This window comes from Bubalus bubalis, chromosome 10, assembly GCF_019923935.1.
Source record: "Bubalus bubalis isolate 160015118507 breed Murrah chromosome 10, NDDB_SH_1, whole genome shotgun sequence".
NCBI classification, from domain to species: Eukaryota; Metazoa; Chordata; class Mammalia; order Artiodactyla; family Bovidae; genus Bubalus; species Bubalus bubalis.
Window position 1 is genome coordinate 76,413,072 of NC_059166.1, and position 22,701 is coordinate 76,435,772.

Sequence of the window (22,701 nt, forward strand, 5' to 3'; positions counted from 1 at the left end):
CAAAGGTTCTGGGGATTAGGGAGTGGATGTTTTTGAGGACCGTTATTTTGCATACCATAAATAATATTCTCTCTGTATCCACAGACATTTTGTGAGCACTTCTCAATATGAAGTGTTTAGGCCTGCTCAGTAGAGCAAAGTATTTTTGAGGATCTTAAACATGGAAATTTGCTTAAATTTGCTGGCCCACAATCAGGACATCCTTTAAGCACTATAACCAAAATAAAAAAAATGTTCACTCCCATTTGCAAAATCTCCAAATTGGGTGATAATTGAGAATTTGTTCAGAGTATATTAAGAGGAGGAATTTCTTCTGTTCCTTTGCATTCTTCTTCTTCCTTTTTTCCATAAGCATACCTCCAGTGACTAGAACATGTTAAAATAGTTAACATTTCTTTAATATTTTTGAAAAAAAGAATGAATATGTGGATAAATGAATAAACCTGAGGTTAACAATTGTACAATTGCTGAATATCATGTTGAACCTGGAAAAAACAACTCTACACTGAATGTGTTATCCTTATTCCATAGACAAATATAGTATGGATTTAATACTGTAGTCATGTATTAGAGAAGCATTAGAGATCAGATTACATAGAATATTATACAGTATATCTGTTATCTGTTGCTGTATAACAAAATATCCCAAGTGGCCTAAAACAACTATAATTATTTACTTTGCTCTGAAATCTGCAAAATCAGTGGGGTATGGCATGCCTCTGTTGCACAAGTGTTCAGATGAGGTTGGCTCATCTTGACACTGGAGGATCCATTTTGAAGATACCACTCTTACATGGCTGGAAATATTAGTGCTGGCTGTTGTCTGGAAGCTCAGCTGGGTTTATTGGCCAAAGGCCTTGTTCCTCTCTTGTTTCTTGTGCCTCGCCCTGGAGCGCTTGAATTTTTTTATAGCATGACTTCAAAAGTAAATATCCCAAGAAAGCAAGATGGACATGCCTGGCACTTTTAGGATCTATCCTTGGAAATCATATAGCATCACTTTCCTTATATTTTACTTGCTGAGGCTGTTACACAGGTTTGTTTAGGTTCAAGAGGAGGGAAAGTAGACCTAAGTTTTCAGTGGAAGAAGAATCAAGATATCAAGATTTCATCATAAAAAAACATATATGTGGTGGTATACCACACAAACTGCTCCTGCCACTTGTGAAAAATAAAATGGGACAAATATAGGGTTCCAAGTATGAAATGATGGGAGCTTAAATTAAAGCAAGAAAAATGGGGATAAAGGGGAAAAGATGGAATAAAGAAATGAAGAATGCAAAGGTTAGAGACAGAGCATATGGGAAAAAACAAAAAAAACAAGCAAAATTCTGTATGGTCAGAGGAAAAGCTGATTGACAAAAAGTAAGTTTCAGTAGGCATATATTGGACTATTGGGCTCCATACACCTTCACTGTTTTCCAGACAAATAGCTCTAACTTTCTTTGATTTTTCCCCCATCTCTATTCTTTAGATTTCATAATCAATGAGAATAATTTTATTATTGCACATAAGGCTTCCCCAGTGGCTCAGAGGTGAAGAATCTGCCTGCAATGCAGGAGGAGCAGGAGATGCTGGTTCCATCCCGGGGTCAGGAAGATCCCTTGGAGGAGGAGATGGCAACCCGCTCCAGTATTCTTGATGGAAAATACAAACGGACAAAGAAGCCTGATGGGCTACAGTCCATAGGGTCACAAAGAGTCAGACACGACTGAGTGACCACGCACACTGCACAGCTAGGGCTTCCCAAGCGACACAAGGCTAAAGAATCCGCCTGTCAATGTGGGAAATGAAAAGAGATGTGGGTTTGACCCCTGGGTCAGGAAGATCCAGGAATACTGGATTCAGTATTCTTGCCTGGAAAATTCCATGGACAGAGGAGCCTGGCAGGCTACAGTCCATGGAGTCTCAAAGAGTGGACACAACTCAGCTCACACACATTGCACATAAACACAAATTTATCATAAGAATCCTCAGCTATAGAGTATTAATTTTAAGCCTCTACACTATATGCATGATTTATGATTTATATATTTATTTTTAACATAAATGGAAATAGAGAGGAACTTGGCTTAAAAGTCTGTATTTAATTAACTAGGAAGGGAGTTCTCAAGCTTTAGAATGTGTCAGAATCATTGGAAAGGATTATTAGAACATAGATTGCAATTCTCTAATCTCAAAGTTTATGATTCAGAAAATATGGGGTATATACCTATTACTAACTTAATTAGAAAGGTAGATCTTTCTAATGAGTACTTTGATGATGGTGATGCCTCTGGCTGCTGGTCTGGTGACCACACTTTGAAAGATACTGATTTAAGATACTGCAACTTATTTGGAATTTTTCCAGTTATATCCACAAAGCTTATATGCATTCTTACATTTTGATTAAAAATAAACTGAAATTAAAAACCGAGTTGAAAAACCAAAAAAAACTGTCCATCATACTCATGACTCATAATTTTTCACAAATAGAAAATTTTCACATTCATTTTTAGAGGTAGTAAAATGTTAGTTTTCCAGTAGTCATGTACAGATGTGAAAGCTGGACCATAAAGAAGGCTGAGCTCTGAAGAATTGATGCTTTTGAACTGTGGTGTTGGAGAAGACTCTTGAAAGTCCCTTGGACTGCAAGGAGATCCAACCAGTCCATCCTAAAGAAGGTCAGTCCTGGGTGTTCATTGGAAGGACTGATGCTGAAACTCCAATACTTTGGCCATCTGATGTGAAGAGCTGGCTCATTGGAAAAGATCCTGATGCTGGGAAAGACTGAAGGAAGTAGGAGAAGGGAGTGACAGAGGATGAGATGGTTGGATGGCATCACCGATTCAATGGACATTAGTTTGAGCAAACTTCGGAAGATAGTGAAGGACAGAAAAGCCTGGCATGCTGCAGTCCATGGGGTCATAAAGAGTTGGACATGACTGAGTGGCTAAACAACAACAAAATATTAGTTATGAGGGCATAAAATGAGGGTGTCTCTTAATTCTTCTTTTCTCACTCACTGAGGCAGAGTTTGACTTTCTACATCAATGAAATTTACTTCCATGGAATAGGATCATTTTTTTAGGGGTTCAGTTGACAAAATGAACATGAAATGGATAAAATTAACTTTCTGAAGCGGATTTCTGTTAGCGACAGGAGGTCCTGCTCTAAAAGCAGGGAGAGCAGACTAGAAACTTAAGGTGCACCTGAATGTGAACAACAGCAATATCTGAATAAATGTCATTGAAGACGGATTAAAGCTTGTGTTCATTGAATAGAAAAGTACTAGGTAGGTATCCTAGAAAAAAGGAGCCTGACCACCAAGAATTTGGTCATACTCAGCAGTGCCAGAGAGATCAACATGTAGAACTTGGCGAGGGTGAGAGGTCATCAGACAGATGTTTTCTACATCAGCATAAAGAAAAATAGGAACTCTTTTTTGCTTTTACTAGCCCAGCTCCAAGCACAGTGATTGGCAATAAGGAGGCATGATATTTAATAAATATTTACTAAATAGTCTATTTTTATGTCAGGTCTAAATGTTAGTTCTTGAGTTGTTGCTTATATAGTCAGATACATTGGGGATTTTTCTTTTTTTTAATTTTATTGAAGAATAGCTGAATTACAATGTTGTGTTAATTACTACTGTGAAACAAAGTGACTCAGTTATACAAATATTCTTTTTCATATTCTTTTCCTTTATGACTTATCACAGCATATTAAATATAGTTTCCTATGCTAAACAGTAGGATCTTGCTGTTAATCCATTCTACACATACCAGTTTGCATCTGCTAATCCCCGATTCCCAATTCTCAGCTCTCTCCCAGCTCTGCCCCCCTTGGCAACCATCAGTCTACTCTCTATGTACATGATTCTGTTTCTATTTCATAGATTCATTTGTGCCATCTTTTTAATTCTACATATAAGTGATAGCATATGATACTTATCTTTCTCTTTCTGATTTACTTTACTGAGTATGATCATTTGTAGTGGGATCCATGTTGCTGCAAATGGCATTATTTCATTATTTTTCATGGCTGAGTAGTATTCCACTATATATGTATACCACATTTTTGGGAGATTACTTCTTTATATCTGAGAAGTCCTTATATTCTACTTATTCTCTCCCTGCTCCTCCATATGCCCATCTTAGGCTAGGTTTATTTCTTCTGAAAAACAAGCTGCCACACTTCTAGTAGATGTCCATTGAGGTCATCTTTCTCCATGTTTTTTCAAGTAGCTAATAATTGAATTTAATAAGCTAAATGATAATCTACACAGTATTCAATTTGAGTGAACAAGTTGTCTCCTTCATGCCTAATACGCCTTTTTATCACACAGTATAATGCCATGGAATGATATGCATTGGAGTAAAACCATGAATAATAAAACTAAAAAAAGATAAGTGATTGCAGCAATATTGCACATAATGGCCCTCAATTTTTAAAAAGTCCACAGGATAAGCAAATTATAACATTCATACAGTGAAATACTGGGCAGCAAGAAGAGTAACATAAAATACAGCTACATACAGGCTTCCCAGGTAGCGCTAGTGGTAAAGAACCCGCCTGCCAATGCAGGGAACGTCAAGAGATATGGGTTTGATCTCTGGGTCAGGAGATTCCCGCAAGAGGAGGGCACGGCAACCCACTCCAATATTCTTGCCTGAAGAATCCCCATGGACAGAGGAGCCTGTTGGGCTACAGTCCATAGGGTTGCAAAGATTAGAACACGACTGAAGTGACTTAGCATACACACACGCAGAGCCACATACAACAAAACAGAAGAGTAATAAAAACAGTGCTGAACTAATGCAGCAGGAAATAGGATAATATATGCTGTGTGGTTTCATTTATGCAAAGAACAAACATGGCAGAATTAAACTATATGATGCTGAAAGATGTAGCAAGAACCATTAACGAGTCAGAATAGTTGTTCCTTATGGGGGAAGATGGAGAATAGAAGTCTTGATTGGGAAGCAAAGTCAGTGAGAATCAGTCTATTTTGGGCAGATGGGAATATGTTTCGGAGGTCATGGAAGTGTTGTTTTCTGATTTGGATGTATGTTTTGTGGATCAACTCCACTAATGTTTAGTAAATGTTATGCAAATATATACATAATGTATGCAGCTTTCTGTGTTTATATTTTTTAAAAGTATTTTAAAGAAAAAATTTAAAACTTTTTAAAATCTGAAATGTCTCATGTTATTTCTTTTAACACTGAAATGATGAGATGGCTGGTCTTTTGAAAATCAATTGGACAGTACCATTCACAAATTTCCACAGCTATCTAATTATCAGGTCACCTGTAGATACTGTTCTTGTGCATTTTGGCTTCTAGATAAGTCTTATATAACAACATAATTTTAAGTGAGTCTCTACATGATTAGAAAACACACTTGACCTTTTGGTAGTGTAGCAAATGATTTAAAAAAAAAAAACAACAACACTGGAAGTCCCTAAGTCGACTCCGAATTTAATGCCATAATATAGAGTGACTATCAGGTAAAGAAATTTAATCCACCCTCAAGTTTATAATTTAACTTGTAAAACTATATGAGGCAATTTTGCAAAGTACTGACTTTCAGTTTACCCATCAGGGCTGCTTCCACCTGTGCCTTTCCTCAAATTATGCTGTCACTGCTCAGTTCATTAGCTCAAGGACACAGAAAACAAGCCATCACCTTTCACTGATTTTTCTCAAGGGGGAACTGTGTTATTTCATTTAGTTTGTGAATCTCTTTGACCCTTAAAATTATCATGTTTTAAGGAATTAACACTTCCTAAAAATGATCGTGCTTTTTCTCTTTCTACTATAGAATTAAAAATAGCAAATCAAGACAACCAGACATAGATTTTTTTCAGTAAGAATTTCATTCTATCCCAGTTCAGTCCAGTTCAGTTCAGTTGCTCAGTTGTGTCCGACTCTTTGCAACCCCATGGACTGCAGCACCCCAGGCTTCCCTGTCCATCACCAACTCCCGGAGCTTGCTCAAACTCATGTCCACTGAGCCAGTGATGCCATCCAACCATCTCAACCTCTGTTGTCCCCTTCTCCTCCTGCCTTCAGTCTTTCCCAGCATCAGGGTCATTTCCAAATAACTTTCTAATCATTGAACCAGATGGCTGTCTTTAATATAATAGCTCTTAGTTGGTAACTGACTAAAGACTATTAACAAAACCTTCCTACCAATCCAAATCTTCTACATTGACCTAAAGAATCCTCTGTATAAAACTGGAAGATAATTAAGCCAGGGATTTCTCATAATTGAGTACTTTGATGCTAGCTCCTTCACAATTATTTGGACCTTTCTTCACTTCTGTCTTAGATTCTTGGTTGTTAACTGGGTTGTGGTTTAGCACCGCTTTGGAAAATGTTTGGGATTGTATGTGCAGTCAAAATCATAGTAAGGACAAATATGCTAATTGTCCTGCAATATCTGGGAAAGACTTTTCTGCCCCAAATGTCAGTAAAGTATGTCTTCTCCAGCTTTGATTCCCCAACTTAGAACATGAAGACAAGATATTAACTTAAAGAAAATATATTGAATAATTGTTTGTTAAATAAATTAACTTGAAACTTTTAGCATCAAGGGATGTTGGTGAAAAACTTGGTTATTTGCTTTTCTTTTATGTTGTTATCCTTTTATTAGAAAGATATTTCAAGTTTTAAGTTAAATTCTACTCCTTATGAATAGTGCCTGGTCAACCAAGTCCATCTATTCTCCTGCTTCTCAGTTTTCCCTGATAATCATCTCTCATAACCCTAATTTATTTATTTGTTATATATTAATTTATTTTCTAGTTCTTTCATATATGTAAACTTTGTCTTAAATTTGAGTGACAAGAAAGCAAAAAAATCTATCACACAATTTTTTTTTAATTTATAATTTTATCTGTACTTTTACTTTAGGTACCTTAGAATTTCTAAACTTGTATAATATGGTTATCTATACATCTCATCTTTCCTTGAATGCTAGATTAATACATATTTCACATTTCATCCTCAAGCTGAACAAAGTTACTGGAAAAAGCAAATACTCAAAATATAAACAAGTAAGTACTTACTATGTAAATGAACATCTTTGGGATGTCAGAAGTTTTGCCCCTCTGCATCCACAGGTGAATTACTGAGTGATGGAACAAAGATAGAATGTTCTGTCCCAAAACACCTGGGTACTGCCAGCCTGTGTCACTCAAAGATAGGGACCCATTCTAGAGTCATTCTAAGCAAGACCTACAAGACATTTCAAATCTAGAGCGTCTGAACAGAAATTCAATAATTAAATCTATCTACTTAATTCAAGAGATAACTGGCAACTTTCAAAACTATTTTTTTGTAATATAACTCTTCCAATTACTATGAACAAAGTCTCCAGAGGGTTCTGTTAACTTATTGCTTTAATTTAGTCATAGCTAGATTAAAGATTCCTGTTTACATATTCTGAACCTTAGACTAAGGATCATGTCCCTTTATCTTTATCTGGAAAAAGGCCTTTCCCTAGCACCTTTAAACCTTCTTGCTTTGCTTCACTGTTTAATTCATTGCCTTCATAGGACGCCTTGGGAAGACCACTGGCATACAACAGTAGTTCTCGCAGTACTGAGCACAACACTGATCATAGAATTAATTTTTATACTTATTTTTCACTATTAATCTGAAGAAACCTGTTCAGTGAGTACCTGTTTGACAGTATTATCTCATTATTTCTTCATGAATTGGAAATAGTGCTCCATAAATACTCAAAGTAGAGTACTTTAGGATCAACAGCAGCAGTGGAGATACGGTGTGAGAACACTTAAATAGGAGGGAAAAACCAGGGATCAAAACAGTTTAAAATAAATCAGGCACGTGAGACATCCAACCTTTTCAATATTACAGCAATAGGGTATCTTAACAAAAATACAGGGTTTTTACCAAATTTCTAAGCCAGGTACCTCTGTACCTTGGTTATCCTAGGGTTTCTTCAAACAGACCACTAATTCTCACCTACCACCCATTCTTTTTTCTTCATCTCTACATTGATCAAACTCACTCTTGATCCCCTTACCCCTTGGCCAGTCATAAGGTGGCCACCTTCACAAAAACAGTGCATGCAATGCAACTGATCAATCAAGAACAGAACATTCATTTTGAAGTTATTTTCAGCAAATTTTGATCTGTGCTCACTAATCATAAGATGCATGAACAATAGCATGACTTGGTTCAACCACCTGAACACTCATCATTCATAAATTCCAACTGAAGTCATATGTTTTAAAATCTGTCCAAACTAGTTTTTCTGTTTCCTGCTTGTTCTTAAATCTACTACATTAGAGCCAGGGACCTTGTGTTATTCTTCTTCACATCCCTATTGTCTGGCATTCAGCCTGATGTGTAATATGTGCTAAAATATCAACTACAACTGACCTTTTGACTTGACCTGCTGCTTTATAAATACACTTATAGGTTGATAATTAATACCATAGATTGTAAATTTTTACTATATTTTGAATGAATTTTGTTTTTCTCTAAATGCAACACCTGATACTTCTGCAGACTTAAATTCACAAGCTTGAAGTTTTACCATCTTAATGGTAACTTATAGATTTTATAGTACACTGTTTTTCCCCAGGCAATTATACTAAGTTAAATAAGAATAACCACAGAAAAAAATAATACTCTGGCACTGAATGTCTAAGAGTAGCATATAATATTTGCCATTTTTGTCTTGACATTGTATCAAATGTCTCCCACAAACAGAAAATTCTTTTAATCACATGATGATTTTATTTTAAAAAGCAAAAATAAAATTTCCAGGGAAACCTAGCTAAAAATGTATTTTGAAAGTTATATAAGTAAGTGGAAACTGATTCTTTCCCATCCACAAGCTCACCAATGCCCTTGAACAAAGTTTTAAATATTAAGAGCTCTTTCCTTGTTTAGTTTTTCTCAACATTTCAGGAATCTGTGTCACAGAGAGGAGAATGATATAATAAATGAGTAGCAAGGATAAAACTGGTCTACCACAGTGAATCTACCATAGTGAGTTCTAGCCTCATGCCATCTAAAAAAAAAAAGTTTCCCCTTTAGGTTACAAGACTGTATCTTTAACTTGTTTAAGGAAAAACCATGTGCCCCAGCCCCTGCCATATAAACTAAGTTAGAAAATATCTGAATGATATATATTTAAATGCAATATTTAAATACTTTGTGATACAGACTCTGAGGTTTATGAGGAAACAGCTCATTTACATACCAAAGGATCTCTCAAAATTGTAACTTCCTTGCGCCTTTGACAGCTTGACTTGGGGCATGGAGATGTGGAGATGTTTGATGTTTAGAGAGCATATCTTGTACAGAGAGAAGCAGGACTTCATTCATTACACATTTGCCAAGGATATTCTTTTTAACTTCCTTTGAAGATGGAAAATACTGTCTTTTTGGACCAGGAAGTTCATCTATCTCTGCATAACCCTCACTTGGGGCAATACGTGTTTATGTGACATTCAAATAAGCACGTCCTATCAGACATTATGCATGGGACTCACATTATCAAGAGAAAATGGGAAATAGGGAGAGCAAAAAACTTTGACAGATCTTCTTAGAACTTTAAGTTGAACAAAACCCAAACTCCATCAACTTAGAATTATTGTATAATGTTAATACATAGTTACAGATGAAGCTTTTCCCCCTAATTAGTTCTTTTTAACTGTGTTACTTTAAATAATATGCATTTTAAAAAATACATTAAGCATGTCCCCAAAGGGTTTTTTTTTAATCTGAAGGAAGAAAAGAAAATAATAAAACTTAAAACTCTGTAACTATAAAACTAAAAGCTTGGCTGGAATATCTAAACCATCTATGCATTCTCTTTCATATTGATATATTCAACCCAAAGGTCAATGTAGACGATTTTAAAATTGCTTAGTCGCACTGCTTTAAGTTTCTTTCATATTAAATATTGTTAACTGATTAAAAATTAATATAAACAGCACTGAAGACTTTAACTCTCTAAGGATTCCTAAGCTTTTAGAATAATAGCTAGAATAGCCTCAATTCACTTTTGCATTGTAAAAGTAGCATGATTTTTAAATTATAGTCACAATGATGAGCAAAAATAAATAGGAAAAATTAAGAAGCATTTAAGCTGACAGAATATTTTTCCATGAGTACTGTGAGCTTGCAGGCAGGGGAGAAGAGTCAGTACCATAAATAATAACACAAGCCACAAAGAAAAGCTTCTTAATGAAACCCAACTAGGGCTGACACTACAAAGATGTGTTTTCTGTGTACTTTCACTACCAATTTTACAGATTCTTGTATCATAGATGGTTTGAACAACCGAAAAAAGTGTAATTCTCCAATGAGCACAATCTTGTAAAAAGCTGGAAAATTTCCTCTGGTCATATTAGTCACTACTAACCAAGGTTAACTAATCAGGTATGGCACCTCCGCATCCTCCCAGACCACCTAAGGTTAAGTAGTGGACCTAGGGCTTAAACAGCATTTCTGACTTGAAACTCCACACACTTCCTACTCTATCACACTGCCTTTAATGTTTTAATGATGCCCTCCCTCAGCTCTGTACTGCTTTTCTCTCTGATTTTTTACTGAACTGTTAATATATAGGCCACTGTTTTTCACAGTCTGCTTTTCTTCTCTTTTCTAAATTCAATTTGAACAATAGATAGAGATATTTAGTCAGGTCTTTGTGATATCTGCCTTTCAGAATGTCTGTAATATTTAAAAGACATAGCCACACACGACTTTGACATTCCCTGACAATAAATATGATGTTCCTGACCATCGTATTTTTAGGACTATTTTTTCTTGCATCATATTGATCCTGGCTTTTAATCTCTTCTCAGGTTTTCACGTGGACCATCTCAAAAATGATCTGTGGCTAACTAAAGTCTCTCATTAATGTCACTAATAATACCAAGAAATGTTATGAAACTAAGCAAAAGATTTCCATATTATAACAAACATTTCTGAAAATCATTATTTCCTGGTATGTTGTTATAAATATAAAGGAGATCTCTGGACACTTCTCTCTAATATGAGCAGTTTTGGTTTCCATTTCAATACCTACAAGTTGTTCAATTAGAGAGTGAGTTGCACTTATGAATAAATTTGGTGGCCAAGAGAGTCACTGACCTTATATTTACTAAAAACTTTTGTTTTCTTAAATTTATTTACTAAAAACATCAGTTCTTTTGTTTCTAATTCTTTATTATAGAGAAGCTTAAATATTTACAAAAGTAGACAGAATATTATAACGAAACCCTATGTACCCTTCATCAGTCCCAATGTAATTAATTCATGGCCAATCCCTACCACACTAACAACTCATCTATTTTCTTCTCTGGCATATTATGTAGAAACAAATTTGAAATATTATGTCATCTCATCCATATTTGAGAATGTGTATCTTGTAGGGAGTCAAATATGACTTGGAGACTGAATAACAACAATCTCCAAATAATATGTAGTTTGAAAACATAACCACAATATTATTAATCCCACCATAAATGTGATGATTTATTAGTATCATCTAAAATGCAGCATCTATCAAATTTCCAGTTATTTCATAGATTTTTTTAAGTTTGTTTGAATCATGATCTAATAATCATGATCTACACTTTGTGATGTGTTGCTCTGTTTTTACATTTTTTTCAATCTATAGGCTTCCTTGGTATCTCTTTATGGTCCTAGTAACTTACTTGAAGGTTATTTGTGGTGTAGAGGTTACCACAGCCTGGATTGTGCTGACTGCATAATATGATGCTGTTTGTAACATATTCCTTATTCTTTTATTTCTTGAAAATTCAAGGTTATATTATTTTTCTTTCATTGGTTTTCTTTTCTATTTTTCTTTTGCTTTTTTCCCCCCTGTTTTTAGTAGGAAGAGTCAGTTCTAGATATCGTTTTAATGGTTGGTTATGTTTTGCCTTATATTTCACCAACAATTTCCCTTTTTGTGGCTTCCAGACTTTTTTATCCATGGGTCTTTGCAGTGCCCTCTAGTGCTACAAAATGAAAAAAAATCTAACCTTCAATTAAAGGATCTAAGAACAGTTCTTTTTATTTCACTGTACCTCTTACGATCACGGTCCTCCTCTTCTGCGTGTACTGCCTTGTCAATGACAATTTTAAAATGTGTTCCTGGAGCTAAAAATGATATTCTGTAGGTGGCGCATTGCTTTTCTTGATCAGGAGAACATAACCCAGAACAGATTAAGCTTTGAACCTAGTGCTTCCTCTTCCTCCTTTCCCACACCCAAGTCATCTCCCCTTAGGTCTCCTTTCCCGCCCAGGAATCATCTCCACTCCTGGGTTTGGCGAGATAAACATAGACATGATGTAGGTTGCATCTTCTCATCTTAATTCCACCATCTGTTACTCTGGATAATATAACTTGTGTGCGTAGTTGTTAAACATTCTGGCTGTGAATTTTTTTTTTTTTCTTGAGCTCATCAATGGGTACTCTTGTGTTAAATCAGTGCAGCACATAAAATAAATGGCCATTTTTGCTCTAAATTTGGATCATCAAATCCTCTCAAATGTTTGTTACAGAGCAGTAAAATGTGGTTCAACTAATAGTAAGGGAAGAATTCCGTACATAGTACAAAAACCCTTCTGAACCCTGAAGTTGTATGAAGTTCAGAAGTTGAGAGAGTCTGACAAAAACTTGTAAAAAGAGAATTTCCTGTAACTAACTCTTCTAGCAAATGCTAATTTAATTGTATATAGGATGTCTACCAAGTTGAATTTATTGCACAAAATTTATATTTTCCTATATTTTTAGGGTGCTTGGACCCAGAGATTCAATTATATGAATATCATCATAAAACATAACTTGACATTTATTAGCTAACTGGAAAATTGAAAACATTACATACTTTACTTTTTTAAAAGTCTTCATCATTTCAACACAGTCATTAAGAATTAACTAAATTTTACTTTGTTATCAAAACCACTCAAAAATTCTTTTTACCTTTTGAGTGATACATACTGTCATGTAGATGCTGAAATTACTAGTTGAAAGTTCATATGAACCTCAGAAGGCAGAGCTAACTTTGGCACTTGTCTAGGAATAACTGGGCCTCTGGAAAGAAGGTACAAGGCTATTTATAATTCTAAATCTTAGTGCTGTTTGGAGTCTGGAGCTATACCTAACCAATGTAGCGGGGCTCAAACAAGACCAGGGGTCTAGTACAGGTTCCTCTTAACCTCTAAATTAACATCAGGCTAAGTATTAGTCTCACATAACAAAAGGAAGTATTCAACATGACTCTGGAGTCAGAGGTCTGGGTGTGAGTCCTAGCTACAATGTATATAGCTGTGTGAATTTAGGCAAATTTCTAACCTCTCTAAATCTTAGCTTCCTATGCTATAAATAGCAGTGATAAAAAGTATCTATCTCATTTTGCTGTCCTGAGGTTTAAATGCTCATTATTACAAGCTTAATATCTGACAAATGTCTTTTGGATAAGTGAGTTGTTATTATCATTATCATTATTTTTATTAATTTATCATAGCTAGAATCAAATATATTGTTTCCCTAATGTCCTTTGAGGTTCAAATTTGTTCTAATTTTAGTTCTACTCTATTGCTCTGTACCTGAAATACAATTCCATATCTAAAATTACTTCCTTTCTTCTGTCAGTTGAAATAATCCAGTTTAGGACATGCAGTGATGATCTATGTGAGGAACTCAGTAAGGTGCACAGATAAGTCATGCATTATAGCTGAGTAAGTACCACAAAAAACATGAACACTATTCTCAGACCTCCCCCAATTACCAGTGACCACAAGAGAGTCGTATAATATCCATGACCTTCAGTTTTACAAAAACTGAGGTGAGGACAGTGGCCTTAAGCTTCTAAGGAGCTAATCCAGCTCTGTCTTGAGTGCTACAAGATGTTCGTTTACTTTGTGATCAGTGGATGGGAAAAATAATCAGTAGATGTCTAAGACTACTAATGAAGTGCTTATATTTCAATAATGTGTCCAAAGTGGCGGCAAAAGAACTATAACAGATGAGAGGAAAGACTATTTCAGGTTGATGGAACAACCTGTACCAAGGCTCTGGCACAAAAGTACACCTTTTATAAAAGACTGAAGGAAGGCTACTGTGGCTGGGGCACAAAAAGTGAGAATCATGAAGACAAAATAAAAGGAGTGTAGTAGAGCAGCAGGCAAGATGCTTTGTATGGCCACAGAGAATGACTGTGCTCCTCACCTTAAAAGGTAAGCTCATCTGAGATGTCAGTCTAATTATCAGTTGAGAAATATGATTAATAAGGCATTCCAAAAAAGGAAAAAAGTACATAACTAATCCCTGAAGTTGAAATGACAAAGATCCTATGAACGGTTAAAGCCGGAGTACAGGAAATGTCCATCATCTAAGACCTAGATGGTATTTTTATATTTTTAATTCATTATTAATTCAATGATTTTTTACAGGTGACAAGAGGTCTTCTAAGAACCCCTTAAATTCTCCACGGGGAGAAGACAGAAACATAAGTTCTATTTTATAATCAGGAATTTTCCTATAAAAATGTTTATTAATCAAGATCAAAAAGCCTAGGGAGCATAATTCACAGGCCAGCAAAAAATGTTTCGGCCAAGTGACCCTGAATCAGTTGGCCGTTTACAACCCATACAGAGGAAGGGAAACATATTCACAGGTATTTAACAACTTGTGCAAGGCTAAGTGAGACATTTCTATAGATGGATGTCTTGAAGACAATCTAAAGGTCACATGATGCAGAATATCTAAGGAATACGAAAAAATGCTATTTATATTGAGCTAGCAAATTCTGCACTAAAATTGGTAAAGCGTAAATTTGATATCTTCGTAGAGAAATGAAAAAACATGAACTAGATTTAAGGGAGCTGACTTCTAATCTTGGCAATGCTATGGTTTTCAGCAAGTCTCCAAACATTTGAGTCACAGTTTCTCTGTCTGAAAAATGGAGATAATAATGCCAACTTAATTGAGTTGTGTGAGGTACAAATAAGTACATAAAGTCCGGAGCAAAACGCCTGATACATAGAAATCTCTCAGTAATTATTTCTATTAGTTTGGGGTGCTAAACTAAATTTGTTAGTGGAAGGTGAAAGTAAGACAATTCTCCTTATAAATACTGACTGGAAGTCTTAAACTCTGTAATCACTCTGTGCCCATACTAATGTCTGCCCAAAGATCCAAAACCACACATTCTCTTTTTCAGTTGTCTGTTGGAAAACAAACCAGCTCAGCATTGGACTTGGAAGCTGTGAAGAGCACCACCTGTCTGATTTTTGCTTACAGCTGTCAGAAGCAAATTTTAGACCCACCTCCCGAATTTTTACCCCAACTAGAACTGGATTGTGTCTGTATTCAAAATGCTTTAGGCTGTTTTAAAAAACCTTTTATATATTTATAATATATATATATTATATATATACATGTATACACATATTTTGCATACATTCTATTTGAGTGAAATGATTGCTATCATGGTTGAATAATAAAGAGGTTTTAAATTGTGACATATACCTTTTCAGAATAAGCATTAAAACAGAAAATATTGACTTTCATATAGAATTTATCACATAGAAGTAAAAGACATGAGTGTATGAAAAGAATCAGAAGCAAAAGCTTAATTACTTTATTTTTAGAATCATACTGATTTACAGTGATTTTGTCCAATTCCAAACCTTTTCTCTGAATACCCCCCCATATATACACAATTTTTAGGTATATAAATCTTATATATGTGTGTGTGTGTATTTATATACTTGAGTTAGAAAGGAAAAACAAATTTAAGATCTCCAAGTTGACATATCATAAAGTAAAAATGGTCAAAATCAATTTTCTAAGTTTAAACATTAAGTGCAACATTTTAAGTTCATTGTGGTCTCTAGCCTTGCACCCAAACCTTGTCATTTTTGCTAGGTAAGATATTGGCCCTAACATTAGATGACCATAGCTATTTATAGAGGTGTGGGTGATAACTGTTAACTAGTGGGAACTTTGGCAACACAGAGAACAGTTTCCACATGCAAAATTTCACAGAAATCTCTTTTTACTTCCCAACACAGAGACCTGCCAGTTTAGGAGACTTCTCAGCTCCCAAATCCAGTTCTCTGATCCCATATAGAATCACTGATCAAGATAACTCTCTAAAAGCAACATTCTAAGAGGACACGTTGACCATCAATGGGACTGTCAATTTCTACCTTTTTTTACCCCATAGTTGATGCTATTGGAAAATGCTAGCAATACCTTCAGCCGTGATCTCAGTCATGGTGGTTGGAGAAAGAAAAAGGCAGGCAAGAATTCCGGTCAAGTGGCACTTTGCAGAATACTTTAGGACTGGAGAACTCTGATAGGGGGCTCTGTGTGAAAGCGTGAGGTCTCTTCCTTTTCCTGGCTGTTCCTGCTGCTCTTTTGTTGTCCTGTTGAACTTTGTCTCTTCTCTGCAGAGTTCTCCCCCTGGAAACAACCTGAGCCCTTTCCAGGCAGCACTTGTGGCTCAGGCAGAAGTATCAGCTTCGAATAAAAATAGCTTCATCTCCCTAGGACTCTTCAGCACTTTTTTTTTTTTTTTTTGGCACTCTAGAGGAACACACACACACACACACACACACACACACACACACACACCAGTTCACTAGTCCCAAAGAGAGACAGGCCAAAAAAAAAAAAAAAAGGCAAAGGAACCAAAAGTACTGCCTAAGCCCCCGCAGTTTCCCTAAGATAATTACGGATTTGGGGATCTATGTCAGAAAACATAAAATAAAGAGTTGGAAGTAATCTTATCCGTAATAGCTCAGATTTATTCTTAGTGCCCTTAATGCTCAGAACATTCCTCATCCCCTTATTTGGTGTGGGGAGGGTCCTGTAATGTCTACCAGGAGTAAAGGGGAGGGTAGTCTTGTCATTTTCTCCAAATTGTTTCCTTATTGGTCTAAATCCACTTAGCAAAAGCAGTTATTTATATAGCGCTACACTTGAAGTTGCAACCATTAAATCCTGAAGGTTTCTTGTAGGAGATTAAGATTTTCCAAACACTGGCCAATCAGAAATATGTAATGAAAAGTTGTATTGACACTTGAGAACTGATGAATTACTAAATATTTCATTCTTTTCAATACTTTCATGAAAACAAAATACCTGAATTTATCTATGCAATAAAAGAAAGGAAAGGTGGTATAAAGTTTAGAAGTCCACAGCTCATATTTTAATAAAAGATTTCAACTTTTCTCTACCTCAACTTCAAAAAAAATAAAATATAAAGGATCATAGCAGCCAACAATTAGCCAAATTGGCTGATTAGCATTTCACCTTCCCAATACTAGACAGGTGTTAATGAGCAGAGAAATATTCAATAGCTGGCAGTTAGAAGGAGAAGGAGAATCAAAGGGCATTGATAATCATACACGCTAGCCAATCTGTGAATAATCAGAGGTTGGCTACACTTATCTTTTATTTTATTCTCACATTCAACCTAACGAATGCTTGCGGTTTACACGCTTAGCCTTAACTTGTTGCCTTTGGTTGCCAGAACCTCTTGAATTTGCATGGTACTTCAGAGATCAGAAAGCAAAGTCACACATGTTCTTTAACATCAGAAGAGTGCTACAACAGCTGTATCCTTTGCCTCCATGTTGGCAGCTCTGTATTTGCTGCCTTAATTCCTACAAAAGAAAGTGTTCATATACCAGCTGAATAAATGAGTTAGGGAGTAAGCAATCTTAATTCACAAAAGAGGAAATAATTCCAGGTAACACTCATGATTTATACAAAATTCTACATCTAGGGTTAGGCTTGAGGCTTTTGACTTCAAGTCTGATCTTTCTGAAGAGGCAAGACTTATGGCTTACAATACCATTTGCAGGTAAAGGGAACCACAATAAATTAGGTCCACCACTGGATGGAAAGGCTTTGCTGGTGGCTCAGCGGTAAAGAACCCGCCTGACGGTGCAGGAGACATGGGTTTGATCCCTGGGTTGGGAAGATACCCTGGAGGAGGAAACAGCAACCCACTCCAGTATTCTTGCCTGGGAAATCCCATGGACAGAGGAGCCTGACAGGCTACAGTCCATGGGGTCACAAAAGGGCCGGACAAGACTTAGTTAGTAAACAACAACAACAAAAATGGATGGGAAGATGCGAACTCCTCCCAGCACTTCCTTAGAACACTGGGTTGGTGTCTATTTTCTACAGCAGGGAGGAGGTAGCCTAAAAGCAGAGCCCCCCTCACTTTGTCCCCAAAGGCATCTCCATTATCACAATGCTGCTTCTAACTTGAAGAAAGCATTGTGCTTTGAATTTCCGTTTGTCAATCACTTTCGTAGTCTTTCACTGTAGTTAACTGATAAATAGTAATTTCTTATGTAACTCATTAAGAATTTACATTAAAATGTTCAAACAAGACTATAGTGCAAGATTAGTGATTGATGTTACTCTTAAATTCCCTATCACTAATTTCATGTCATACTAGAAACAAAAAGAAGAGTAAAAATACTCTAGCTAAACATGTTTATGGGGTAATAAGTTTTTTTAACCCATTTATTGGAAGAGTTGATGAATTTTCTTAGACATTGAGAACTCAGTATATTTCTCACTTTGAAAAGTTACTAGAATTTTTCAACTTATTTGAAACCCAATTCATAAAATATGTCTTTTGAGTTTCAAATGGAACTCAGAAAAGCTTTCCAAAACAAAGCAACTGACATTCTTCTAAAGGTACATATCTCATTCTTCAGGACATTCAAAGAACAAAATATTACAAACAATACATTTGCTTTTCTTCATTTTGTTTTGTTTTGTTTTGTTTTCTCATTTTTAACAAGTATTCGCTTTTAACGGGATCTCACCAATTTACTGGGATCTTTCAACATTACCTAAACGTGAGGATTCTCGCTTCTTTCAGTGATAGCTTCTGATGTACTTTCACATTTTTCATTACTGTAGGATCAGCACAAATAAGCTTATTTTGGTTTTGCATACAAGGACACTTCTTCCTATATGCATTATTAACTGATCTGGTCTTAAATAAGTCAATGGCGAACCATGGAAAGTTTTTTCTCCTAGAAAATGCTTCATTTAGTCCCAGCTGCATCTCCAACCTGATTATACTGATTATTACCCCTTGTGATTTTCATTAGATATATTTTCAATATTCAAGTTAGCAGCCAAAAATATTCATTCTTAGAGCATTAAAAAAAACAATCTAGCTGCTCTGTCAGCTGTTATTATAAACTAACAATCAGTAAGACATACTCTGTAGTTGACTCTGAGCAAGATATTTCATCTACGGTGAATTTTAGAATATAAAAAAGAGTCAAAAGGCAAAGAGAGCTTTTTTTGTGACTTTTGGTTTCCGCCAAAAAAAAAATCAAAAAACAATTTCATTTTTAAAAATTAATTATTTAAAGATCATACTACATTGCCTTGTTCAGTGTCTATTTGTACTTTTATAGAGTAGTGAATAGAGATATAAATGGAAGTAAGTAGCTAGTTATCAGTCACCTATTTCTTAAGTACTAGGGATATTTGAGAAAAAGTAAAGTTAGAGTCACTTCTTAAGATCTTCTGTTTCTTAATTTACAGATATGAACAGCTTACACTTGAAAACCCTATACTTAAATTGGTGTTAAACAGAAGAAAAATAGTTAAAATTTATATAATATTATATGTTTATACAGAGTGGGAGTAAATTTATGGGTATTTAATTAGGATAGAAAGTGCTCATTACTTAATCTTAAAATAATGATAGATGTAACTTTTATAAGTTTTCAGATTAATTTTAATAGAAGGCAAAAATAAATAACCAATTAGATTGCTTGGGGAAAAAAAGGAGGGAAGGTAGGGGACAGAATGTCATAATATAAGAGAGCTTTATATATTAGCTAACAAACTGCAAGCTCTGCCTTGGTTGAAGTAGCTTAGGGGGCAAATATACAAGAGAAATCCTTTACTTTTAGCTTCACAGGTGAAGAAATATGGCAAAAACAAACTAGGTATGTAAAGGATTGGCTTATTAAACTTTAGAATGAAGAAATACAGAAGAAAAGAGGAACACTGAAAGTGAACTTGGGGAACATTTGATTGCATTTGCTTTTATCTGACCTGTAATCCCATCACATAACCTAGAAATGAAGCTCACTTGATAAACTTAGTCTTCAGAATCACAGGAAAAGCCTCAATTGAACTATTAGTTCATTAATCTTACTTCATCTCAGCTCTGCTGTTCACTTTATTTTAAATTGTTTGTGTTCTATTTGTGTCATGGAAAAATCGCATTCTGTCCTCCTTACTTTCTCTAAATGGTCTGTGCTCATTTCTTTAACCAAAGGTTGAAAGTCACTCCATAGGTTTGGCTTACCAACTGATTATTTAGAAATGGTGCAATCCAGCTCGTTTCAAATGACAGAAGGCATTCCAGTGCAATTAAAAACTTTCCTCCATTTAACTCTGACTCATGAGTAGCTGAGTCTCCAGTATCAGGCTTCACACACATTTGACATTGTCAAACATTTCCCTCAGAAGCCTGCCCACGTCAATCCAGCCTTCAATTAAGAAAGGCAGCGGATGCTCTTTCTTCTTAAATTTTCCTTTCTCTGAAGAGCCAGCTTCTTTCCACTACCACAGTCCTCTTCATGAGGATTGGCAATATCTGGTAGTATGTGCCCCTGTGGAGTCCATAATTCAGATTTTTGTTCACCGCTCTGGAGTCTGTCACACACGATCTTCACTCTGTGGTCCTGGTTACTACTCAAAGGGAATTTATGGTTTGTGCTTTTTTGTTTTCTTATAAAAGCCTAAATAGTTTCTTATAAAAGATAAATTGTTTGCTGCCTAGTTCTTAGACACAAATTTTTCTCTAAAATTAATATAAATGGATATTTCTATTTGCTAATTTTCAAGAAGCTCACAATATAATCATTTTGTGTTTTACATTTTGATGCTTTGCTTTATCAATGATATAATCTGTTATACCTGTTTATCATAAATGAATACCAACTAAAGGACTAACTTTGGAAGCCTGCCTATAAGTAAGCAAATAACATATTCATTCCATTATGTTTTCTGTGTGTGTGTGTGTGTGTGTGTGTGTGTGTGTGTGTGTATGTGTGTGTCCTCTTTCTCTCTCTCACATACACACTGTTTACTCTGATCTCAGCACTAGGCCAGGTTTTAATGATATCAGGATAAGTAGTACAAGATTTTGTTTTCAAGGAACTCACAGTCTAGTAGAAGAGTAAAAAAAAGTTATACCAAAAGTTATAACACAGCCTGGTTAGTCCTAAGTACAGAAACACTATGCACTGAATGACAGGAAAGGAGTTTTAATGCAACAGGAAAGGCTTTAAGAGAGAGAAATACTAGAATTGGGTCTTAAAGTGTAAGAAATTACTTAAATGATCAATTGAGGACACACATGCCAAATAAAGGAACTAACTATCAAAGAATTATAAAGTTTTAAGCATCAGATCAGATCAGATCAGTCGCTCAGTCGTGTCCGACTCTTTGCGACCCCATGAATTGCAGCACGCCAGGTCTCCCTGTCCATCACCAACTCCTGGAGTTCACTGAGACTCACATCCATCCAGTCAGTGATGCCATCCAGCCATCTCATCCTCTGTCGTCCCCTTCTCCTCCTGCCCCCGATCCCTCCCAGCATCAGAGTCTTCTCCAATGAGTCAACTCTTCACATGAGGTGGCCAAAGTATTGGAGTTTCAGCTTTAGCATCATTCCTTCCAAAGAAATCCCAGGGCTGATCTCCTTCAGAATGGACTGCTTGGATCTCCTTGCAGTCCAAGGGACTCTCAAGAGTCTTCTCCAACACCACAGTTCAAAAGCATCAATTCTTCGGTGCTCAGCCTTCTTCACAGTCCAACTCTCACATCCATACATGACCACAGGAAAAACCATAGCCTTGACTAGATGAACCTTTGTTGGCAAAGTAATGTCTCTGCTTTTGAATATGCTGTCTAGGTTGGTCATAACTTTCCTTCCAAGGAGCAAGCGTCTTTTAATTTCATGGTTGCAGTCACCATCTGGTAGTGATTTTGGAGCCCAGAAAAATAAAGTCTGACACAGTTTCCCTATCTATTTCCCATGAAATGATGGGACTGGATGCCATGATCTTTGTTTTCTGAATGTTGAGCTTTAAGCCAACTTTTTGAACTTCAAATAGTTCAGTAAGGTTTGGTCACAGGATACTTGGAAGAGAGCTCCATAAGAAACAAGAGAATAAAAAAGAACCCGATACTTAAGTGCCTTATAAGTCAAATGAAGATTTTTGGACTTAACTCTAATTTAGGATGACACTGAAGTATTTCAAGCAAAAACAGGAAATAATCAAATTTATCTTCTGGAAATACTGGATTCAACAACAGTGATGACTACAGTTTCCTTAAGACAATTTCAAGAGAGCCTTAGAAATAGAAGCCGGATTAAAGAATATGAGGCAAATGAGAAATCATAAAAATGGAAGACAGAACTTGGAATATACTTCAAGGAAGCTTATGTGAAAAGCTAAGGAGTGAGACGGATTAGGAATTAGGCTACTGTCCATAGGGTGGCAAAGAGTTGGACATAACTGAAGCGACTTAGCACATACTAGGTACAGCAAATTTTTTAAGATTAAGAAAACCTTGACCATGTTTTCCTTTATAGGAAGGAATATAGGAATGAGGGAGAGATTAATGATCTAGGAGAGAGAAAAG

General features: G+C 35.8%; 1 protein-coding gene and 1 long non-coding RNA gene across 2 annotated transcripts in view; both read right to left on the bottom strand.

Moving 5' to 3' along the window:
- The window catches only part of LOC102390748 (triadin), a 215,567-nt gene extending 198,977 nt beyond the window's left edge, over positions 1-16,590 (bottom strand). The window contains exon 1 of the mRNA XM_045161974.1: positions 16,246-16,590. Within this exon, the coding sequence (XP_045017909.1) occupies positions 16,246-16,267 (22 nt within the window). The 5' untranslated portion in view covers positions 16,268-16,590. The remainder of the gene's footprint in view (positions 1-16,245) is intronic.
- An 813-nt stretch (positions 16,591-17,403) lies between these two features.
- LOC123327767 overlaps positions 17,404-22,701 on the bottom strand; it is a 37,649-nt gene continuing 32,351 nt past the window's right edge. Inside the window, exon 5 of the long non-coding RNA XR_006542471.2 lies at positions 17,404-17,660. This is a non-coding gene — a long non-coding RNA (uncharacterized LOC123327767). The remainder of the gene's footprint in view (positions 17,661-22,701) is intronic.